This window comes from Mastigoproctus giganteus, chromosome 8 (genome assembly GCF_048544385.1).
Source record: "Mastigoproctus giganteus isolate SK-2022 chromosome 8, ASM4854438v1, whole genome shotgun sequence".
NCBI lineage: Eukaryota > Metazoa > Arthropoda > Arachnida > Uropygi > Thelyphonidae > Mastigoproctus > Mastigoproctus giganteus.
Window position 1 is genome coordinate 111,227,502 of NC_143582.1, and position 20,448 is coordinate 111,247,949.

General features: G+C 38.1%; 1 protein-coding gene across 4 annotated transcripts in view; it reads right to left on the minus strand.

The window, feature by feature from the left end:
- qm (geranylgeranyl pyrophosphate synthase quemao) overlaps positions 1 to 20,448 on the minus strand; it is a 262,140-nt gene that overhangs the window by 102,784 nt on the left and 138,908 nt on the right. For all 4 annotated transcript variants that reach the window (XM_090379637.1, XM_090379639.1, XM_090379638.1 and 1 more), the window contains exon 6: positions 10,104 to 10,205. In XM_090379637.1, the coding sequence (XP_090235763.1) occupies positions 10,104 to 10,205 (102 nt within the window). The remainder of the gene's footprint in view (positions 1 to 10,103; positions 10,206 to 20,448) is intronic.

Consider the following 20,448-nt stretch of genomic DNA (forward strand, 5'->3'; position numbering starts at 1 on the left):
AAATGATTCTTGCACTGCTTCTATTGGAATGAGCGCAGCCTGGAAAATAAGATGCAGGATAGTTCAGAGACTGGTGGGAATCATTGGGGTACAAATAAACACATAGGTTGTGTTAGGGTAGCTAAGAAAAAGAATAGGTGCATGTATACTTGCATGTACACCAATGCTAGGAGTTCAGTAAATAAATTTGATGAATTTGAGGTATTGCTCAAAACATCAAAGGCAGATATTGTGGGGATTTCAGAGACGTGGTGTCACACAGATATAAGGAATGCAGAACTGGAATTTGGGGAGTACAATGTCTACAGAAAGGATAGACAGGATAGGAAGGGAGGAGGGGTTATGCTATTAGTTAAGAAATACATAAAATCCAAGGAAGTGAAGCCAGTCGACACTGCTGGACAGTGCAGTGTCGAGTCAGTTTGGTGTGACATAAGCATTGGGAGATCAAAATTGAGAGTAGGAGTGTGCTATAGGCCTAATGACTCTGATGAGTATAATAAGAAACTGTACGGGGTATTAGAGTGGGCTAGTAAATCAGAGAGTCTTATAATGGGGGATTTTAATTTTCCAGATATTGACTGGAATTTGGGGGCTGGTCACTCACACACTAGCAAGGCTTTTGTGGATTTATTGGATGATTGTTTTCTACATCAGCATGTTCGGGAGGCAACTAGAGGGAGTAATACTCTTGATTTGATTATCAGTAGTGATTCTTCATGCATTAAGAATCTGCAGGTAAATGAAGCACTAGGTGGCAGTGATCACAGGGTGCTGAAGTGGAATTTACTCAAAGAGGTAACTACCATTAGGGGTAAAGGGAAGGGTTATTGCTTTCGTAAAGGCGACTACGATGGACTGAGACAGTATTTAAATTCTATACATTGGGACCAACTGATGATGTTACCAACAGCAAATTCAAAATGGGAAGCATTCAAAGAACTTATCTTGGAAGCTACTAGGCTTTACATACCAACTAAGAAATACTGTTCAAGGTTTAGGCCTAAATGGATGTCAGATGAACTAATGAGACATATGGCAGAGAAGAAAAATGCATGGGATACATACAAATTAACACGTGACACAGAAGCCTATGATATATACAAGTTGATCTGTAACCAAGTTACAAAGGAGGTCAGGCAGGCGAAGGCAGATTACGAGAAATCTTTGGCAAGGGATGCAAAGAAAAACAGCAAAGAGTTCTTTACTTATGTAAACTCTAGAAGGAAGGGGATGAATCAGATTGGTCCACTTGATATCGATGGGTCAACTGTTGATGATCCTGCTCAGGTAGCTAACAAACTGAATGAATATTTTGCATCGACATTCACACATGAGGAGTTATTCAGCGAGGGGAATGCCAGAGGTGTATTCAACTCTGGCAGTAATCTAGAAAATCTTGTAATAACTGAGAGTAAAGTGGAGGAGAAATTGTTGAAGATAAATACAAGAAAGGCACCCCGGGTGGATGGGATCTATCCAGTTATATTAAAGGAGGCAGCAAAGGAAGTAAGCAAACCCTTAGCCATAATTATGAGAGCTTCCTTGGACTCAGGGGAAGTACCGATCACTGAAAATATTATAACCTATACTATACTAACGCTATCTAGGTTCGATATATAACGATCGTATGACAAGACAAAGGCGGGAAGTTAAGAACGGTAATCTATGGACACTTAAGTATTAATTAACTTTCAAATCTCGCTGTCTCAATTCAGAATAAACTAACGATCCTTACTAGGTCTATAAGCTACTTACAAAAATAAATTTGATGTAAAAAATATTCAATAAGCGGCTAAATATGGCTAAAAAAAAAACTTCTCGTTCACCTGAGTTGCGACTTGTAACATGTGGATACCCTTACCGATACTTTTATGCAATTGCAAGGCCGAGTAAAGAATAAATACACCAAATTAATCAGAAAATCACAAAATAATGCTATACTACTAAATTTAAATCCAAAGTTTTAGAAAAACAGTAATTTCAAATCAATAAATAAGAAAAATCCACTCAGCGGCTTTGAACACGTCTGGCCCCTATTAGCCTCGTCAGCAGACTCGACAGCTGAGTTTCAAGTGATTAGTGGAGTTGGGAGAACAATAGAGGAGATTCCAAATTATTAAGTCTCTGACAGCAAATATCAGAGCAGACATTTCCACAAGTGCCACCTTTGAACCGAAAGGAATCAAACAACAAATAATTAGGATAGCCGAGATGAGCAGTGGTTGAATCAACTAATATTTGCAATTCTGTCAAAAAAAAATAAGTGGGATTTGGCAGATTGAAGTGTAAATTTTGGTCCTTGAGGTTGTCACAGACATTCTCTCAGATATGCCAGACAAGCTGTACTTGCTACCTGGGAGTCTAAAACGCTGATGGAACACTCAAGTCAAGTGGACCCAATTTCGGCGAAGTCCGGACGGTCTGTGACAGCCGAATCCTCTGCTTGCACCTTCACGATGGTGGGACTGTTAGTAATCCTGGGTATAACCTTCATGCACAAGTACATGGTGGGTGACCACCCAGGTGTGAACCAACGTAAGCAGGGGTCGAGGTGTGGCGCCCACACCACATGGAGGAACGCCGCCCCTCTATGTTACCAGGCAGTACTAGGTGGTAGATGACTCTCATCAACCGGTGAAATACCACCACTTTGCTTATTCGAGGCTTGAAGTGGTGGAACCCATGTTTAGTCTCTAGAGCTAAGTTCCGGTCAACCCTTCCCTATCTCTTCCATCATGCAGTATGATTGATGACTTTTGAGGTTATGATGAAAGTCGTGGTGAGATCTAATATTCCTTACATTTCGAGGGTACAGCTCTAAAACGGTGTTCGCAGGCCGGCCGCTAGTTAGTACACCGGACTGAACCTATTGGTAACTCTCTAGGAAGTTTCCGGATCAGCTAGTGCATAATCTTGCTACCTCTGCTCTGCCAGATAGTGACTGGAGGGAGTCTGAGTAGTGTGTATGCGGGGAGCATTGTCGAGGCCACGTTATGTCAAGGATCTGGGTATATTCTTACCACATGTACGCCATATCCAAAAATTTCATTACTTCATACAGCATGTCCCAACTAATTTTTTTTACTATTGAATACACCATGAATTGTCAAACTAATAGAGCAACCTTCTCTGCGAAAAGATCTAAACCTCCCAAGGACTTCCTAATTCATTTCACAAATATACGTGGTCTCAATTCTAATCTCAACGATGTCCATTTCCACTTGCAGTCTGCCAAACCCCATGTACTTTTTCTGACAGAATCTCAGTTATCGGTTGATTCATCTACTGCTCATCTCAGATGCCCAAATTATTCGCTGTATGATTCCTTTCGCCTCAAAGGTGGTACTTGTGCATATATCCGTTCTGATATTCCCTGTCAGAGACTTGGCAATTTGGAATCTCCTCTCTTTGATCTTCTCTGGCTTAAAATCTCTCTACCTCATTGTGTCAAATTCATCTGTTGTCTCTATCGTTCTCCCAACTCCACTAATCACTTGGAGCTCTTTGACCTCCTCTCTTTGCAACTTGACTTTCTCCAGTCTAACTTTCCTAACAGTGAAGTAATTTTCCTTGGTGATTTTAATGTTCACAACTCCAGCTGGCTTCTGTTTTCTAGTCACACTGACCCAGCAGGTCGAGATGCTGAGGCTTTTGCAATTACTAATGACATAGCACAGATTGTTCATTTACCTACAAGAATACCGGACAATCCTAATCATACAGACAATACGCTTGATCTTTTTCTCACAAACAACCCTTCTAAGTACACGGTCGAAGCGAGAGGTCCTTTTGGCACTTCAGATCACAACTTGGTGATTGTCTCTTCTCCAATGGAACTTTTATCTCATGGCTATTCCCAACCACGTGTTGTTTGGCATTACAAGAATGCAAAATGGGATGACCTGCGAGACTTCTTTTCTTCTTTTCCTTGGTCTGATTACTGTTTCAAAACTTCTGATGTCAACGTTTGCTCAGATCATGTTAGTGAAATTATTCTTGCAGGAATGGAATCCCTTATCCCACACTCCACTTTAAAATCTCGTCCTTTATCTAAACCTTGGTTTTCCAATAAATGTGCTAAGGCTGTCCAAGAGAAGAATGTTGCATATCGTAATTGGCTTGTTTCTAATTCTTCAGTTTCATTTTCTGCCTACACCAAAGCTCGCAACAGTTGTAAAGCAGTTATTAATCAGTCCAAACTAGAGTTTGAACAGGCTAAGAGTAGAAAACTTGCTTCTTGCCCTAATGGTAGCCGAGCATTCTGGTCTCTTGCCAAAGCTATTGGCCGCAACTTTTGCCCATCTTTGCTCCCACCTCTGTCCAAACCAGATGGTTCTGTTGCCACTTCAGCCAAGGATAAAGCTGACCTCTAGCATCCCATTTTTCTTCCAGCTCAAGTATTAATGATCTTGGTAAAACACCTCCCACCATTCCCAACACGCTCCATTCAATGCCTCCTGTGGTCTTCCGTCAAAAGGATATCAGAAAGATTTTGATGAATCTTGATGCTAAGAAAGCTCCAGGTCCTGATGGTATTTCTCCACATGTTCTCAAAACCTGTGCTCCTGAACTTACTCCTATTCTTTGCCGCCTTTTTTCACTTTCTTATTCCAAAGGTGTTCTTCCTTCTGATTTTTTTTTTTTTTTGATTTGGTAGTTGTTGGCGCATCGGCTTCTGTGGCCATATTGCACCTCCCAAGGTTTTTGCAGTACTTTGATCCAAGCCCGAGGCGGGAATCGAACCCGCGACCTTTGGGTTGCCGGGCAGGTACTTTACCCACTCGGCTAGCCCGGTCGGCGGTGTTCTTCCTTCTGCTTGGAAATTTGCTCATATCCGGCCAGTTCCTAAAAAGGGTGACAAATCCCTCCCATCCAATTATCGTCCCATTGCAATTACTTCTACTCTTTCTAAAGTAATGGAGAAATCAATTAACCGCCAACTCTTAAACTACCTAGAAACCTTCCGTCTGATCAACGATCACCAGTATGGATTCCATCAGTGTCGATCCACTGGAGATATTCTGGCTTATCTTACCCATTTATGGACTAATTCAATGGAAAGGTTCGGTGAAACACAAGTAGTTGCTCTTGACATCTCAAAGGCTTTTGATCGTGTTTGGCATAAAGGTCTTCTAAACAAGCTTCCATCTTATGGTTTGCCAACTGTTTTTAGTAATTGGTTATCCAGTTTTCTCTCTGATCGCTCACTGAGGGTGATGGCAGATGGCTCTCTGTCTTCTAACTTCTCCACTAATGCCGGTGTCCCGCAAGGTTCAGTTGTTTCCCCCCACTCTTTTCCTCTTGTATATTAATGACCTTCTTCCATTGACTGGAAATCCTATCCATAGTTTTGCCGATGATAGCACATTGCATTCCACTTTCCATTTTAAAAAACCTTGTCCTGCTCAATCAGCTTCAACTTCTTGAAAATCTGCTACCAATTCCTTAAATGCCGATCTTCAGGTAATTCTCCAGTGGGGCAAAGACAACTTAGTTGATTTTAACCCTTCTAAAACTCAGTCTTGTCTTATATCTCGCAAACAGGATTCTTCTGCTCCTATGCTTATCTTTAGTGACACTCTGATTTCTAGGCAAAATGATATATCTCTTTTGGGGATTACCCTGACTTCTAATCTCTCTTGGCACAAGCACATTACAAATATTGCTTCCTCTGCATCTAAAAAACTTGGTTTTCTCTTTCGCTCTCGGCGTTACTTTTCTTCCAAACAGCTGCTCACTCTATATAAATCGCAAATTCGCCCTGCCATGGAATATTGTTCCCACATCTGGGGTGGTGCCCCCAAAACCTCTCTCACGCTTCTTGATTCCATTCAGAAGAGGGCAGTTAGGTTAATTAATGATTCATCTCTAACAGAATCTCTCCACTCGCTTTCTCATAGACGCACTGTTTCTGCTGCATGCCTCTTCTACAGATACTTCCATGGGCACTGTTCTTCTGAATTGGCTTCTATAATTCCTGCTCTCTCTTTCAAAACAGTCCGAACACGTGCCGCCACCAGCCAACATCCATTTACTGTCCAAGTTCAAACCCACAGAACCAAATTTTCATCTTCCTCATTTATTCATTCAACTGCCGTTTTCTGGAACAACCTTCCTTCATACGTATCTCCTGAAAATTACAATCTACAGAAGTTCAAGTCCAATGTCAACAAATATATTCTTTCGTCTTCTCAACCTCCAACCCAAGCATGGTACTAAGTACCATAGGTTCTAATACCTCTCGTGTTTGGGGTTCACATAAAAAAAAAAAAAAAAAAAAAAATGGGCATCATTGAGATTAAAACTGATATCACGTATATTTGTGAAATGAACGAAAAAGTGTTTGGAAGGTTTAAATCTTTTCGGAGATAAGTCTGTTCTATTAGTTTGACTATATGTAATGTATTCAACAGTAAGAAAATGTGTCAAGAAGTGAAATTTTTGGATATGGCATACACATGCCAAGGCTATACCCAGCTTCTTCACACACACACACTACTCTGATTCCCTCCAGTCTCTATCTGGCAGCGTAGAGACAGTGAGATTATACACTAGCTGATTCGGAAGCTTCCTAGAGAGTTACCAATAGGTTGGGCCAGTGGACTATCTAGCAGCCAGCTTGCAGTCACTGTTTTAGAGCTGTACCCTTGAAATGTAAGGAAGAGTAGATCTCACCATAATGTCCATCATAATCTTAAAAGACATCAATCATACTGCGTGATGAAAGAGATTGGGGGGGGAGGGATTGCCAGAACTTTACTCTGGAGACTAAACATGAGTTCCACCACTTCAAGCCTTCAATAAGCAAAGTGGTAGTATTGCAACAATTGATGAGTCATCTACCACCTAGTAATGCCTGGTAACAAAGAGGGACGCCATTTCTCCATGTGATAAAGGCATCACATCTCAATCCCAGTTTACACCTGGGTTGTAACTTCCAGTATACTAAGTGCCACATTTAGGAACTTGCACATGGGGGGTTTATACCTAAGATTACTAACAGTCCCACCATTGTGAAGGTGCAAGCAGAGGGTGTGGGTGTCAGAGAATGAGCGGAGCGGATTTTGCAAAAATTCGACCCGCTTGACTTGAGTGTCACCTGAATATCAGTTCCATCAGCATTTTAGACTCCCAGGTAGCAAGCCCAGCTGGACAAACCTGAGAGAATGTCTGTGACAGCCTCAAGGACCAAAGGTTACAAAGGTTTACACAGTCTTTTGTTTTTAAGAAACCCATAAAAAATAAATCACAAATAGATACATCTGTGATCATGGCTGACAATTTCTGTTACCAAAACAAGCCGTGATTTGGAAACATTTCTTAAAGTGTCCACAGAACGTCTATGCCATAGCACTCTCCTATTGAAACCAGACATTTTGTAAATTTATTTATTTTTGGTGAAAATCCTCTCTTCCAAATTCTTTCAGAATGTTTTCATGTAAGACTGAAGTTACTGTGATAGCTGAATCATTAGCATTTTCATAAAAGTATGGGCAATGATGCCAAGGTAGATGACTTTCATCAACCGGTGAAATACCACCACTTTGCTTATTGGAGGCTTGAAGTGGTGAAACCCATGTGTAGTCTCTAGAGCAAAGTTTCTGGCATCCCCCTCCTCCCATACTTCTCCTTCAACCCACGCACGGTACTAAGTACTATAGGTTTTGATACCTTTCGTGTTTGGGGTTTTCATAAAAAAAAAAAAAAAAAGGACACTACACACCAAATACAGTAAACCCCCGCTATTTGCGGGGGTTATGTTCCTGAGAAATGTCGCGTATACTGAGTTATGGCTCCCATAGTAATAAAGGGGTTCCGTTCCAAAGTATGAAATATATAAGAAAAACTAGTCTAAAATTTTTTCTACGCATGTATTATATGTACCTTCATAATATGACTATGTACATAGACAGTACATAGTGAAATGCAAGCATATGGCATCGAAATGAAAATAAGAAACAATTTAATATTAAATGCAATATTTATTAGAAATTTCAAACAAATCTTTCAAACCAGCACCTTTGCTAGCAAAAAAAACTTATCCCGCCAGTGCTATCACCAGTTTCGCTAAAGTGTTGATAAAGGAGTTTTGCCTTTTCACGAATGATGAGTGAACTTAACGGAATTTTATTTTGAGTTCGGTCTTCTATCCACAGATTTAAAGCCTTTTCCATTTTTTCTAATTTAACATCATGTGTTACGGAACAAATTTTTGAAGCAATTAGCGCGTTTTCTCGGACACTACGGCAGATTTTTTCTTCCGATTTTTTGAATTATCATACCGTTAACTCATTGATTTTATAATGTTGTGCCACTGAGACACCATTAGAAATTTTATCTAATAACTCAATTTTATTTGCTAATGTCATCACCTTCTTTAATATTTTCACATTTCTCTTGTTATTCGTAGCCATATTTTTGTAGAGGTTAGAAAGAACTTGTCCACAATAGTCAGTTTCTTCCGTTAACACACTCGAAAAAGTCTGTTTTACACTGCAAAACAGTAGATTTATCATTTTTGTAAGCATATCAATTTATAAATTGATAAATTTTTTCAATTTATAAGCATATAAATTAAAAGCAAATGACGAAACCTTCCATGACAAGCGCATAACACATACTGAACAAGGATTAGCGAGAAGCATCTACGCTCGCGATTTTGTCACCCCTCTCCCCTCACCCACTGAGTGCTGTTTTGACCGAGAAAGATACTTTTAGCCACGCCCATGTTTTTTTATGGCGGAAAATATTCACGGCGCTTTAAAATTTTTTTAGGTTTCATTTTATATTAAATCGGCGATCGCGAATACGCGAAACCGCGAATACAGATACCGCGAATAGCGGGGATTTACTGTAGTAACTTTTTGGCTGCAAACTAGTTATTCATGAATGTATTGTGGATTTTCTGCTGCCCAAAATCTAATATTTTGCTTATTTACATGCACATTCAAATGAAAGTGGGCCTCGCCACTCATGATTACACAAATGATTAAGGCATCATCATATTCTGTAGGAATAGGTTGCAGAAATTCAAATGTGCATAAAAATCATGAACAAGCAATTGTTGGGCCAATTGCATTTTCTATTGATAGAACATGGACATAAGACTAAGCTGATGTCCCCCAACAGCATGATGATGGTTATCGGCCAGATGCCTGAAATATCATCTTAATGAATAGTGGTTTATGCGATTGCTTAATAAATTATATTACTAATTTCATGTGGTATATGAGTTGTATTAAATATAGCAATAATCTTAATGGAAAACAACCATATAACATCCTTCACTCACTATATTATTATTACTAACCAACAATTTAGTTCTAATAGTTGGTTTCCTGATTTCTAGCTTGGTTTATACAAAGTAGTTTAGAAACAGAGAAGCAATTGTACAAGTAGAATGTAGATTTTTTTGGATAGTATCAAACAAACTGTTCAAATTAGTAATCAGCTCATTCTATCAATTCTTTTAGGATATAATTTTTTTTTTAAATATCACATTTGGTATTTAAATGGTAGCATCGATACCCTGTACTTCTTAAATTAAAGATACTAGTGTCGAAGCAAACACCAAATAACTTTTTCACACAAACATTACATTTTATATTATCAGTATTTTTTTAATCACTTATAGCATCTGCCTTGTCACTGTTGATATGTTTGTTATAAAATATTTTAGAACATTTAAAAACTTTCAAATTAATTCAATCAATTTCATGTGTAATTCTGGTGAGATTAATTAGAATGTTCCAGATCTATGAGAGGACTTTACAGTATTCAAAGATTGTACTGCTAAGTCTGTGCAGATTATTCCTTTCTGATGAAGTCATATTTTATAAGTAGATGAAGGCTGCCAATGAAAGAAACACAAGAAGCAGATGTGTGATCTATCCTTTTTAATTGGCACCTACTATAAATTTAAAGACTGCTATTATGATTAATTATAGTTATAAATTAAATAACCATGCCAAAGAGGAACTTTATCCCAGGCAGTTTAATATCCCAATAGTCCAAAAGGAACTACTAACCTTTTACTGGTTACCAAGTAAAATAACTGGAGGAAGTATGATTAATATTTACTGTATGAAATAGTGACTTACTTCTTTTAACCATATGCTTATACTCTTCTTCTGATGGGCATATAAAGTTATCCCTCCAGTAAATTTCCATGCCTTGCCCACGATGAAGTTCCAATAACTGCTCTACAAGAATAAATTAAGAAGCCAACAGTTAAGAACTACTAACCACGTCATATTAACAATGATCAGAAAATATCTCAAAATATTAATTAGCATAGTGTCTAGAGAATTATGGCATCACAAAACTCTGAATGGAAATTATTTATTTATTTTTTCGTACTTTGTTGCGGCCTCCAGGGTTTCCCCCTATATGTCGCTATACCTTCTGAAGGCACTAGGCCAAGGCCGGCAACTGTGTGTGTGTGTGTGTGTGTGTTTTGTTATGTTGGGTGTTGAGTGCCGCCGGCACTTGGCATTTCGCAGCTAGGGGGGCATGGAACACCTGGTCCCCAGACTCGCATCCCAAGCCACATGGAGGCAGCCAGGTTCCACAACCAGGCATAGACTCTTATTGAGATTTTAAGAGAACTTGAAATCTCAAAGATTGAATGAATGGAGAAAGGGAAATAGAAGGAGAAGTGTGGGAAAGGAAAGAGGACAGACAGTGGGGGAAGAATCTGAATGGGAATAATATAAAAGGCAACTATAAATTATACACAAAAGATTTAAACTAAAAAGGAATTTTAAATGCAGATGAATTAGTACAGACAGACCATGCAGATGAATAAGTACAGACAGACCATGTGGTACATAGACATTTTTCACATATTCTCTTAATGTTAAGATGTATGTATAACGTATTAGAAGATGAAATGCACAAGGAATAATTTCTTATGGGTTTAGGTAATTAACTATTAGTAAAATAATAAGAGGAGTTTACCTCAATATATTGAGTATTACAGCTCTGATTCATACTATATAATATTGGTGTAGATACACCATAGTTTACCCATAAATTTGAACTACGTATGTAGCGTAAAAGGCATCATATAACACACATTGAACATTCAGTGAAATACACCATTCTTTGTTCATAATAGTAAATTGCAGTGGCATTGATTTAATTGTATCTCATATTGTGACTACCTTCATGAGTTACCAAATTGCAGTGACATTGATTTAATTGTATCTCATATTGCGACTACCTTCATGAGTTATCACGTATTGCACTAACTCGAATAAGTAATGCTTCGCCAAAGGAAAAGAACTATTGTTACTTATTCTCAGCAGATACCACCACCCAGGTGTTACCATTTCAAGGCTTGTTGGCCTATCGTCAATGGGGGGGCAGGTGTTGCAATTATGCCAACCCAGTTATGAAGTATAACTCCATAATATGAGAGATGCCACACCCTTTGGCATGTCTCAGTGCACCTTCAGTGTAAATGCAAGAAATGCATCTTCAATGACATGTTGCACCCCAGTTTTTCGTAAGAAGTAATGAGATCTTCTACAAGCTGCCTGTAATTATCAGCTTTAACATTTCTTAGAAAACCAGTCGAAACATTTCGAAGGGCTTTCCATGCTGATTTCTCGCTATCACTAAGGGCACATTCGAACTGTTCGCCTTTGAAAAGTTGCCTTATTGGTTGCCTTAGGACCAATGAAAACTCTCTGCCTTAATCTTCTCTGTACTAAGTCTTGGGAATGTCTCTTGCAAGTATGTGAATGCAGGGCAGTTCGCTTCCAAAGCCTTCACGAAATTTTTTTTACGAGCCCTAGTTTAATGTGGATTGCTGGAAACTAAACTTTATTTGGATCTTTGTGAGTGGGATAGTCATGCTGACAACTATCCCACTCACAAAGAAAGCAACAATACTTAGTGTAACCCGTTAGTTCTGATAAAATAGCGATTACTTTAAATCACCACATATCTGCCACTCGTACTTCTGATAGTATACACCTAGGAGGATGTTCTCCGTGTTTGCATGTTTCTTTTTTGTGGACAGCATACGTATTGAAGGCAGCATATTTTCAACATGTAATAACACAGCCTTAAGGTAACCTAAGAAGCATCTATAAATAGTAGGCATTCTTCGGGAACGTGCCTCATGTTCATTGCTGCCATTAGACCATCAACATCCTTATAAACAGCAAGTCCACCTTCTGTTTGATAGAATTTATCATAAGTCTTTATTTCGAATACGAAATATTTTCACTTGGTTTGTTAGTTTGTTTGTTATTTGGTTTTTAGGAGCATTAGCACCTAAGGGCATATTGCTCCGGGATATGTGGTGGTCATTCCCTGACCTTTCAACATCCTCCATATTTGGTGGTGACGGGCTAGAACCCCGGTCTAATCAAGAAGCGTGTGCTACGCACTGCTGCTCCTTCCCACCTGGCTACGGAGGCGCCATTGTCACTTTCACAGAATGATCTAGAACAGTGTGTCCAACCTACGACATAGATACAACCAGCAAATAATTTTTATATGTCCTGTGCGGGAAGTGCACTAAAACAGCATTTTAAATTTTGTTAATTATCAACCTAAATTTTCTCATTAAATGTTAAATTCTGTTCAGTAAATGTTATTGTGCATTGTACTTATTAAAATTTAAATATTTTCAATTTTAGGTGTTATTATATTTATTTATTCATCTTAATATTGAAAAGCAGTAATCTTTTCAGGTTCTAAGTTTTTTTTTAAAATAAGCATTTAAAAGCAAAATTAAAATACTTTTCTAAAAAACAAAAGTAAGTCATTTTTTTTTTTTTTTTTTTAATTTTAATAAAATCTAAAAAATAAATCACTGACATAGATTTGTTGCACATAAGTGTTGGGAATTTGCATTTTTTATATATAGCCTGAAAATAAAAAATGGTAACATGAAAATAGATTATCTAATCATTTGCATATATATATATATATATATATATACACACACACACACACACACTTATACATATATTTGAATAATGTTTGAAATAGTTGAAAACTGGATCTTCCATAAAAAAAACATAAAAAGGTAAAGCAAACATCAGAGGCAACAAAAAGCATATTCCTTTACATGATGCTTGAAATATAAAAATAAATTAGAATGATGATTAAAAATAATGCCAGCAGCATGGCAAGACAGAAGAGCAAAAATAGTCAAAATTAAACATAACAATCAAACAAACAGGGAGGGAAGAGAAGGATAACAAGAAACTCTCCAGATAATTAAGAAAATCTAAATACAAAGATAATAAAATAATAATTAAATTTTGAATGCCAGTTAAATAGAAATTTAATGGCACCCCCTCTGACAGGCACCAAGTCCAAATTTACATCTGGTTTACATCTCTGCTGGTGATATTTCACATAAATTTGGACTTGGTGCCCGTCAGAGGGGGTGCCATTAAATTTCTATTTAATTCGCATTCAAAATTTAATTAATTATTATTTTATCATCTTTGTATTTAGATTTTCTAAATTATCTTGGAAAGTTTCTGCTACAATATTTTTACTCTATTGTTACCCTTCTCTTCCCTCTCTGTTGGTTTGATCGTTATGTTTAATTTTGACTATTTTCGCTCTTCTGTCTTGCCATGCTGCTGGCATTATTTTTATTTTTTTTACTCATCATTCTAATTTATTTTTATATTTCAAGCATCATGTAGAGGAATATGCTTTTTGCTGCCTCTGATGTTTGCTTTACCTTTTTATTTTGAAAGATTCAGTTTTCAACTATTTCAAACATTATTCAAATATATGTATAAGTATATCACGATAGTAGTCGGCGGATTTGCTAACACTGCGCCCGTGCTGTCATCCATAGTTCATTATTTGTCTATATAATCTGGTTAAGATTACTTTTTGTCAATGGTGTGGCTTTGCATTGGAGTGCTTGTATCTGTCCTATTTTTAATTCGCTACATCAGGACCACCGCTATTCAGGTCCTCTGCATTGACGGTTTGGTCTGGGGATCGGGTGGCGGACTGACCTTTCAATCGAAACGTAGCGATTTCTTGACCATTATTTGCCTTGTGGTCTTCTGTTGAGACAGGGCATAATGCTCAGTCTATTTTTGGTTTACATCTCTACTGGTGATATTTCAGATAAATTTGGACTTTGTGCACGTCAGAGGGAGCACCGTTAAATTTCTATTTAATTGGCATTCAAAATTTAATTGATCATTATTTTATTATCTTTGTATTTAAATTTTCTAAATTATCTTGGAGAGTTACTGTTACAATATTTTTACTCTTGTTACACTTCTCTTTCCTCCCTGTTGGTTTGATCATTATGTTTAATTCTGACTATTTTCACTCTTCTGTCTTGCCATGCTGCTGCCATTATTTTTTTTTTTAATCATCATTCTAATTTATTTATATATATATATATCGCATTAATATATTATAGTATGATAATCATATTACAATATATACCTAGACGGATCTATGGAACATAGTATATACCAGGGTTTCTCAAACTTTTTCGGATTACCGCCCCCTTTTAGAGCAGATATTTCATCAGCACCCCCCCCCATAAAGACAGTCAAAAATGGTACATTGAAAATTAAATTTTAATAAAAACTATTTAAAATTTAAGCATTTATTTTATAAACAAAAATATAATTGTACAATAGTATCTAAAAGTACTTGATTTATTAATATAAAAATAATTAACGTGCAGGAAGGGTCTGATGCCATGAGACTAATTTTTCCACATCTGGCTCAATATTAGTAAGCAGCATCCTTAAATCATCCCGTTCCACTATTTGTAGTCTGTTTCTCTTTTTTGTTAAAAGGTCCATAAAGGCACTAAATCGAAGTTTAACTAAATATGACGCTGGAAACATAATTAGGAACTTTTTTACAATGGTCCATAATCCAGGAGAGAGATTTGTAATTTGTTGCTGCAACCAGAAATGATGGTATTCATTCTTAAATTTGATCTTCAACTCTTCATTAGTTTTTAATTCAATCAATTCTTCTTGTAATTGCATTACTGTTTCCTCAACACTTGAAAATGGGTCTAAAACCCAATCTGGAATCTTCATGGCAAGAATACCTTCAAATCATTCAGAAAAGTCGTTATGTGATGGTTCCAAATGATGACAGTAGACTCGAATGTCATCATTGTGTATTTCTGTCTTTTCCTTGAGTGCTGAAAGACTCTAAAACTGGTAAAAATCTTCACGTCCCAAGTTGTGTTTTTTTTTTTTTTTATGAGAACCCCAAACACGAGAGGTATTATAACCTATAGTACTTAGTACCGTGCTTGAGTTGGAGGTTGAGAAGACGAAAGAAGATATTTGTTGATATTGGACTTGAACTTCTGTAGATTGTAATTTTCAGGAAATACGTATGAAGGAAGGTTGTTCCAGAAAACGGCAGTTGAATGAATAAATGAGGAAGATGAAAAGTTGGTTCTGTGGGTTTGAAGTTGGACAGTAAATGGATGTTGGCTGGTGGCGGCACGTGTTCGGACTGTTTTGAAAGAGAGAGCGGGAATTATAGAAGCCAATTCAGAAGAACAGTGCCCATGGAAGTATCTGTAGAAGAGGCATGCAGCAGAAATAGTGCGTCTATGAGAAAGCGAGTGGAGAGACTCTGTTAGAGATGAATCATTAATTAACCTAACTGCTCTCTTCTGAATGGAATCAAGGGCACCACCCCAGATGTGGGAACAATATTCCATGGCAGGGCGGATTTGCGATTTATACAGAGTGAGCAGCTGTTTGGGAGAAAAGTAACGCCGAGAGCGAAAGAGAAAACCAAGTTTTTTAGATGCAGAGGAAGCAATATTTGTAATGTGCTTGTGCCAAGAGAGATTAGAAGTCAGGGTAATCCCCAAAAGAGATATATCATTTTGCCTAGAAATCGGAGTGTCACTAAACATAAGCATAGGAGCAGAAGAATCCTTTTTGCGAGATATAAGACAAGATTGAGTTTTAGAAGGGTTGAAATCAACTAAGTTATCTTTGCCCCACTGGAGAATTACCTGAAGATCGGCATTTAAGGAATTGGCAGCAGATTTTCGAGAACTTGAAGCTGATTGAGCTGGACAAGGTTTCTCAAAATGGAAAGTTGAATGCAATGTGCTATCATCGGCAAAACTATGGATAGGATTTCCAGTCAATGGAAGAAGATCACTGATATACAAGAGGAAAAGAGTGGGGGAAAGAACTGAACCTTGGGGGACACCGGCATTAGTGGAGAAGTTAGAAGACAGAGAGATATCTACCATCACCCTCAGTGAGCGATCAGAGAGAAAACTGGATAACCAATTACTAAAAACAGTTGGCAAACCATAAGATGGAAGCTTGTTTAGAAGACCTTTATGCCAAACACGATCAAAAGCCTTTGAGATGTCAAGAGCAACTAATTGTGTTTCACCGAACCTTTCCTTTGAATCAGTCCATAAATGGGTAACATAAGCCAGAATATTACCAGTGGATCGACACTGACGGAATCCATACTGGCGATCGTTGATCAGTCGGAAGGTTTCTAGGTAGTTTAAGAGTTGGCGGTTAATTGATTTCTCCATTACTTTAGAAAGAGTAGAAGTAATTGCAATGGGACGATAATTGAATGGGATGGATTTGTCACCCTTTTTAGGAACTGGCTGGATATGAGCAAATTTCCAAACAGAAGGAAAAACACCTTTGGAATAAGAAAGTGAAAAAAGGCGGCAAAGAACAGGAGTAAGTTCAGGAGCACAGGTTTTGAGAACAAGTGGAGAAATACCTTCAGGACCTGGAGCTTTCTTAGCATCAAGATTCATCAAAATCCTTCTGATATCCTTTTGACGGAAGACCACAGGAGGCATTGAATGGAGCGTGTTAGGAATGGTGGGAGGTGTTTTACCAAGATCATTAATACATGAGCTCGAAGAAAAATGGGATGCTAGCAGGTCAGCTTTATCCTTGGCTGAAGTGACAACAGAACCATCTGGTTTGGACAGAGGTGGGAGCAGAGATGGGCAAAAGTTGCGGCCAATAGCTTTGGCAAGAGACCAGAATGCCGGCTACCATTAGGGCAAGAAGCAAGTTTTCTACTCTTAGCCTGCTCAAACTCTAGTTTGGACTGACTAATAACTGCTTTACAATTGTTGCGAGCTTTGGTGTAGGCAGAAAATGAAACTGAAGAATTAGAAACAAGCCAATTACGGTATGCAATGTTCTTCTCTTGGACAGCCTTAGCACATTTATTGGAAAACCAAGGTTTAGATAAAGGACGAGATTTTAAAGTGGAGTGTGGGATAAAGGATTCCATTCCTGCAAGAATAATTTCACTGACACGATCTGAGCAAACGCTGACATCAGAAGTTTTGAAACAGTAATCAGACCAAGGAAAAGAAGAAAAGAAGTCTCGCATGTCATCCCATTTTGCATTCTTGTAATGCCAAACCATACGAGGTTGGGAATAGCCATGAGATAAAGGTTCCATTGGAGAAGAGACAATCACCAAGTTGTGATCTGAAGTGCCTAAAGGACCTCTCACTTCAACCTTGTACTTAGAAGGGTTGTTTGTGAGAAAAAGATCAAGCGTATTGGCTGTATGATTAGGATTGTCCGGTATTCTTGTAGGTAAATGAACAATCTGTGCTAGGTCATTAGTAATTGCAAAAGCCTCAGCATCTCGACCTGCTGGGTCGGTGTGACTAGAAAACAGAAGCCAGCTGGAGTTGTGAACGTTAAAATCACCAAGGAAAATTACATCACTGTTAGGAAAGTTGGACTGGAGAAAGTCAAGTTGCAAAGAGAGGAAGTCAAAGAGCTCCAAGTGATTAGTAGAGTTGGGAGAACGGTAGAGACAACAGATGAATTTTACACAATGAGGTAGAGAGATTTTAAGCCAGAGAAGATCAAAGAGAGGAGATTCCAAATTGCCAAGTCTCTGACAGGGAATATCGGAACGGACATATGCACAAGTACCACCTTTGAGTCGAAAGGAATCATACAGCAAATAATTTGGACATCTGAGATGAGCAGTAGTTGAATCAACTGATAACTGAGATTCAGTCAGAAAAAGTACATGGGGTTTGGAAGACTGCAAGTGGAAATGGACATCATTGAGATTAGAATTGAGACCACGTATATTTGTGAAATGAATTAGGAAGTCCTTGGGAGGTTTAGATCTTTTCGCAGATAAGCTTGCTCTATTATTTTGACAATTCATGGTGTATTCAATAGTAAGAAAAAGTGGGTGGGACATGCTGTATGAAGTAATGAAATTTTTGGATATGGCGTACATGTGGTAAGAATATACCCAGATCCTTGACATAACGTGGCCTCGACAATGCTCCCCGCATACACACTACTCGGACTCCCTCCAGTCACTATCTGGCAGAGTAGAGGTAGCAAGATTATACACTAGCTGATCCGGAAGCTTCCTAGAGAGTTACCAATAGGTTCAGTCCGGTGTACTAACTAGCGGCCGGCCTGCGAACACCGTTTTAGAGCTGTACCCTCGAAATGTAAGGAATATTGGATCTCGCCACGACATTCATCATAACCTCAAAAATCATCAATCATACTGCATGATGGCAGAGATAGGGAAGGGTTGGCCGGAACTTAGCTCTAGAGACTAAACATGGGTTCCACCACTTCAAGCCTCCAATAAGCAAAGTGGTGGTATTTCACCGGTTGATGAGAGTCATCTACCACCTGGTACTGCCTGGTAACATAGAGGGGCGGCGTTCCTCCATGTGGTGTGGGCGCCACACCTCGACCCCTGCTTATGTTGGTTCACACCTGGGTGATCACCCACCACGTACTTGTGCATGAAGGTTATACCCAGGATTACTAACAGTCCCACCATCGTGAAGGTGCAAGCAGGGGATTTGGCTGTCATAGACCGTCCGGACTTCGCCGAAATTGGGTCCACTTTGACTTGAGTGTCACCCGAATATCAGTTCCATCAGTGTTTTAGACTCCCAGGTAGCAAGAACAGCTTGTCTGGCATATCTGAGAGAATGTCTGTGACAACCTCAAGGACCAGAACAAGCTTGTTCTGTTTGAACAGAACAAGCTTTGAAACAAATGCAAATATAACAGCCTTCGTTTTAACGAAATTCAGTTCATCTCCTTGCAGCTGCGAATTAATTTCATTAAACTTGAAATGTAAATTTGACATATAAGCTATGTCACTTTTAAACTTTTTCAAGTTGTCTCGCACGGAAGCATCTTTTCAAAGAATTCTAAAACTGTTTCAAAGAGACTATAAAAGCGCCCTTCGACAACCAGCGAACTTCAGTGTAGAGTAGCAAACGATTAATTTCTTCATCATTTTGTATGCACAACTGGCTAAATAATCTGTCATTGAGAGAATTGTTTCTGATTTTGTTAATTGCTGTAATGACGTACTGCAATGAGTGATGCAAGTGATCACTAAGTTTTTTTTGCAACTAAATGTTGTTGATGAATCACGCAATGTACTGCCATTACATTAGGCATCGACTTTTTTAAGTGTGCAATGAATCCACGATGGCAGCCCACCATCAACGGAGCTCCATCAGTTGCAGCTGTCATTATATCGTAAGAGGAATCTCCGTTTTTTTTAAAAAAACTCTTCCACAACAAGAAATAGACTCTCCTTTTGTATCTGTTACCAAATGTCTGGCAAATAATAACCCTTCAGTTAATTTTTCTTCTTTAATAAACTGAACGTAAGTAAACAGTAAGGATTCATTCCCTGGTAGAGTTGATTCATCCAATTGTAACGAAAATTGGGTAGTCCTCAAAAAATTGCATAATATGTCCTCCACATCCTTTCCCATTTCGTCAATTCGTCGTTATACTGTATTATTGCTCAAAGGAATTTTCTTGATTATGTCAGTCGCTGGCTTGTGCAACACGGTATGTAGAATCTCACTAACAGCTGGTAGAATTAATTCTTCCCCAATATTATGTGGCTTTCCAGATTTGGCAATCAGTAATAAAATGTTGTAAAAGGTGCGTAACCCATAATTTTCTTGCTTTGATGCATCTGAAAACATACTTGACAATGTTGGCTGTTTGCAAAATTGGTCTCGAAGTGCTTGAAAATAAGATAAATCTTTGTCTTGTCAGCATGAATTTTTTTCAAGTACTTTCCTAATCTTGAAGGTTTCATAGATTCATTTGAAAACACTTTTTGGCAAATCAGGCACATTGGTAATAGCTTGTTTGCAGGTGATGGAATGAAGCCATATTTTAAATACTAGATACTATACTGCCTACATTTCTTCTTTGGTTCTGCCATGGTTATATCTGTAAAAAATATATTATAGATATATGTATTATAATTTATTAAATAAGATGATGCTATCACTGCACTTAATGGCGGTGACAGTTTTATGAACAACCACTAATTTCTCTAACAATTTCGTTGAACTGATCAGTCTCTCCAATAGTTAATGTCAAAATTATACAAAGAAAGAAAAAAAAGTATTTACGA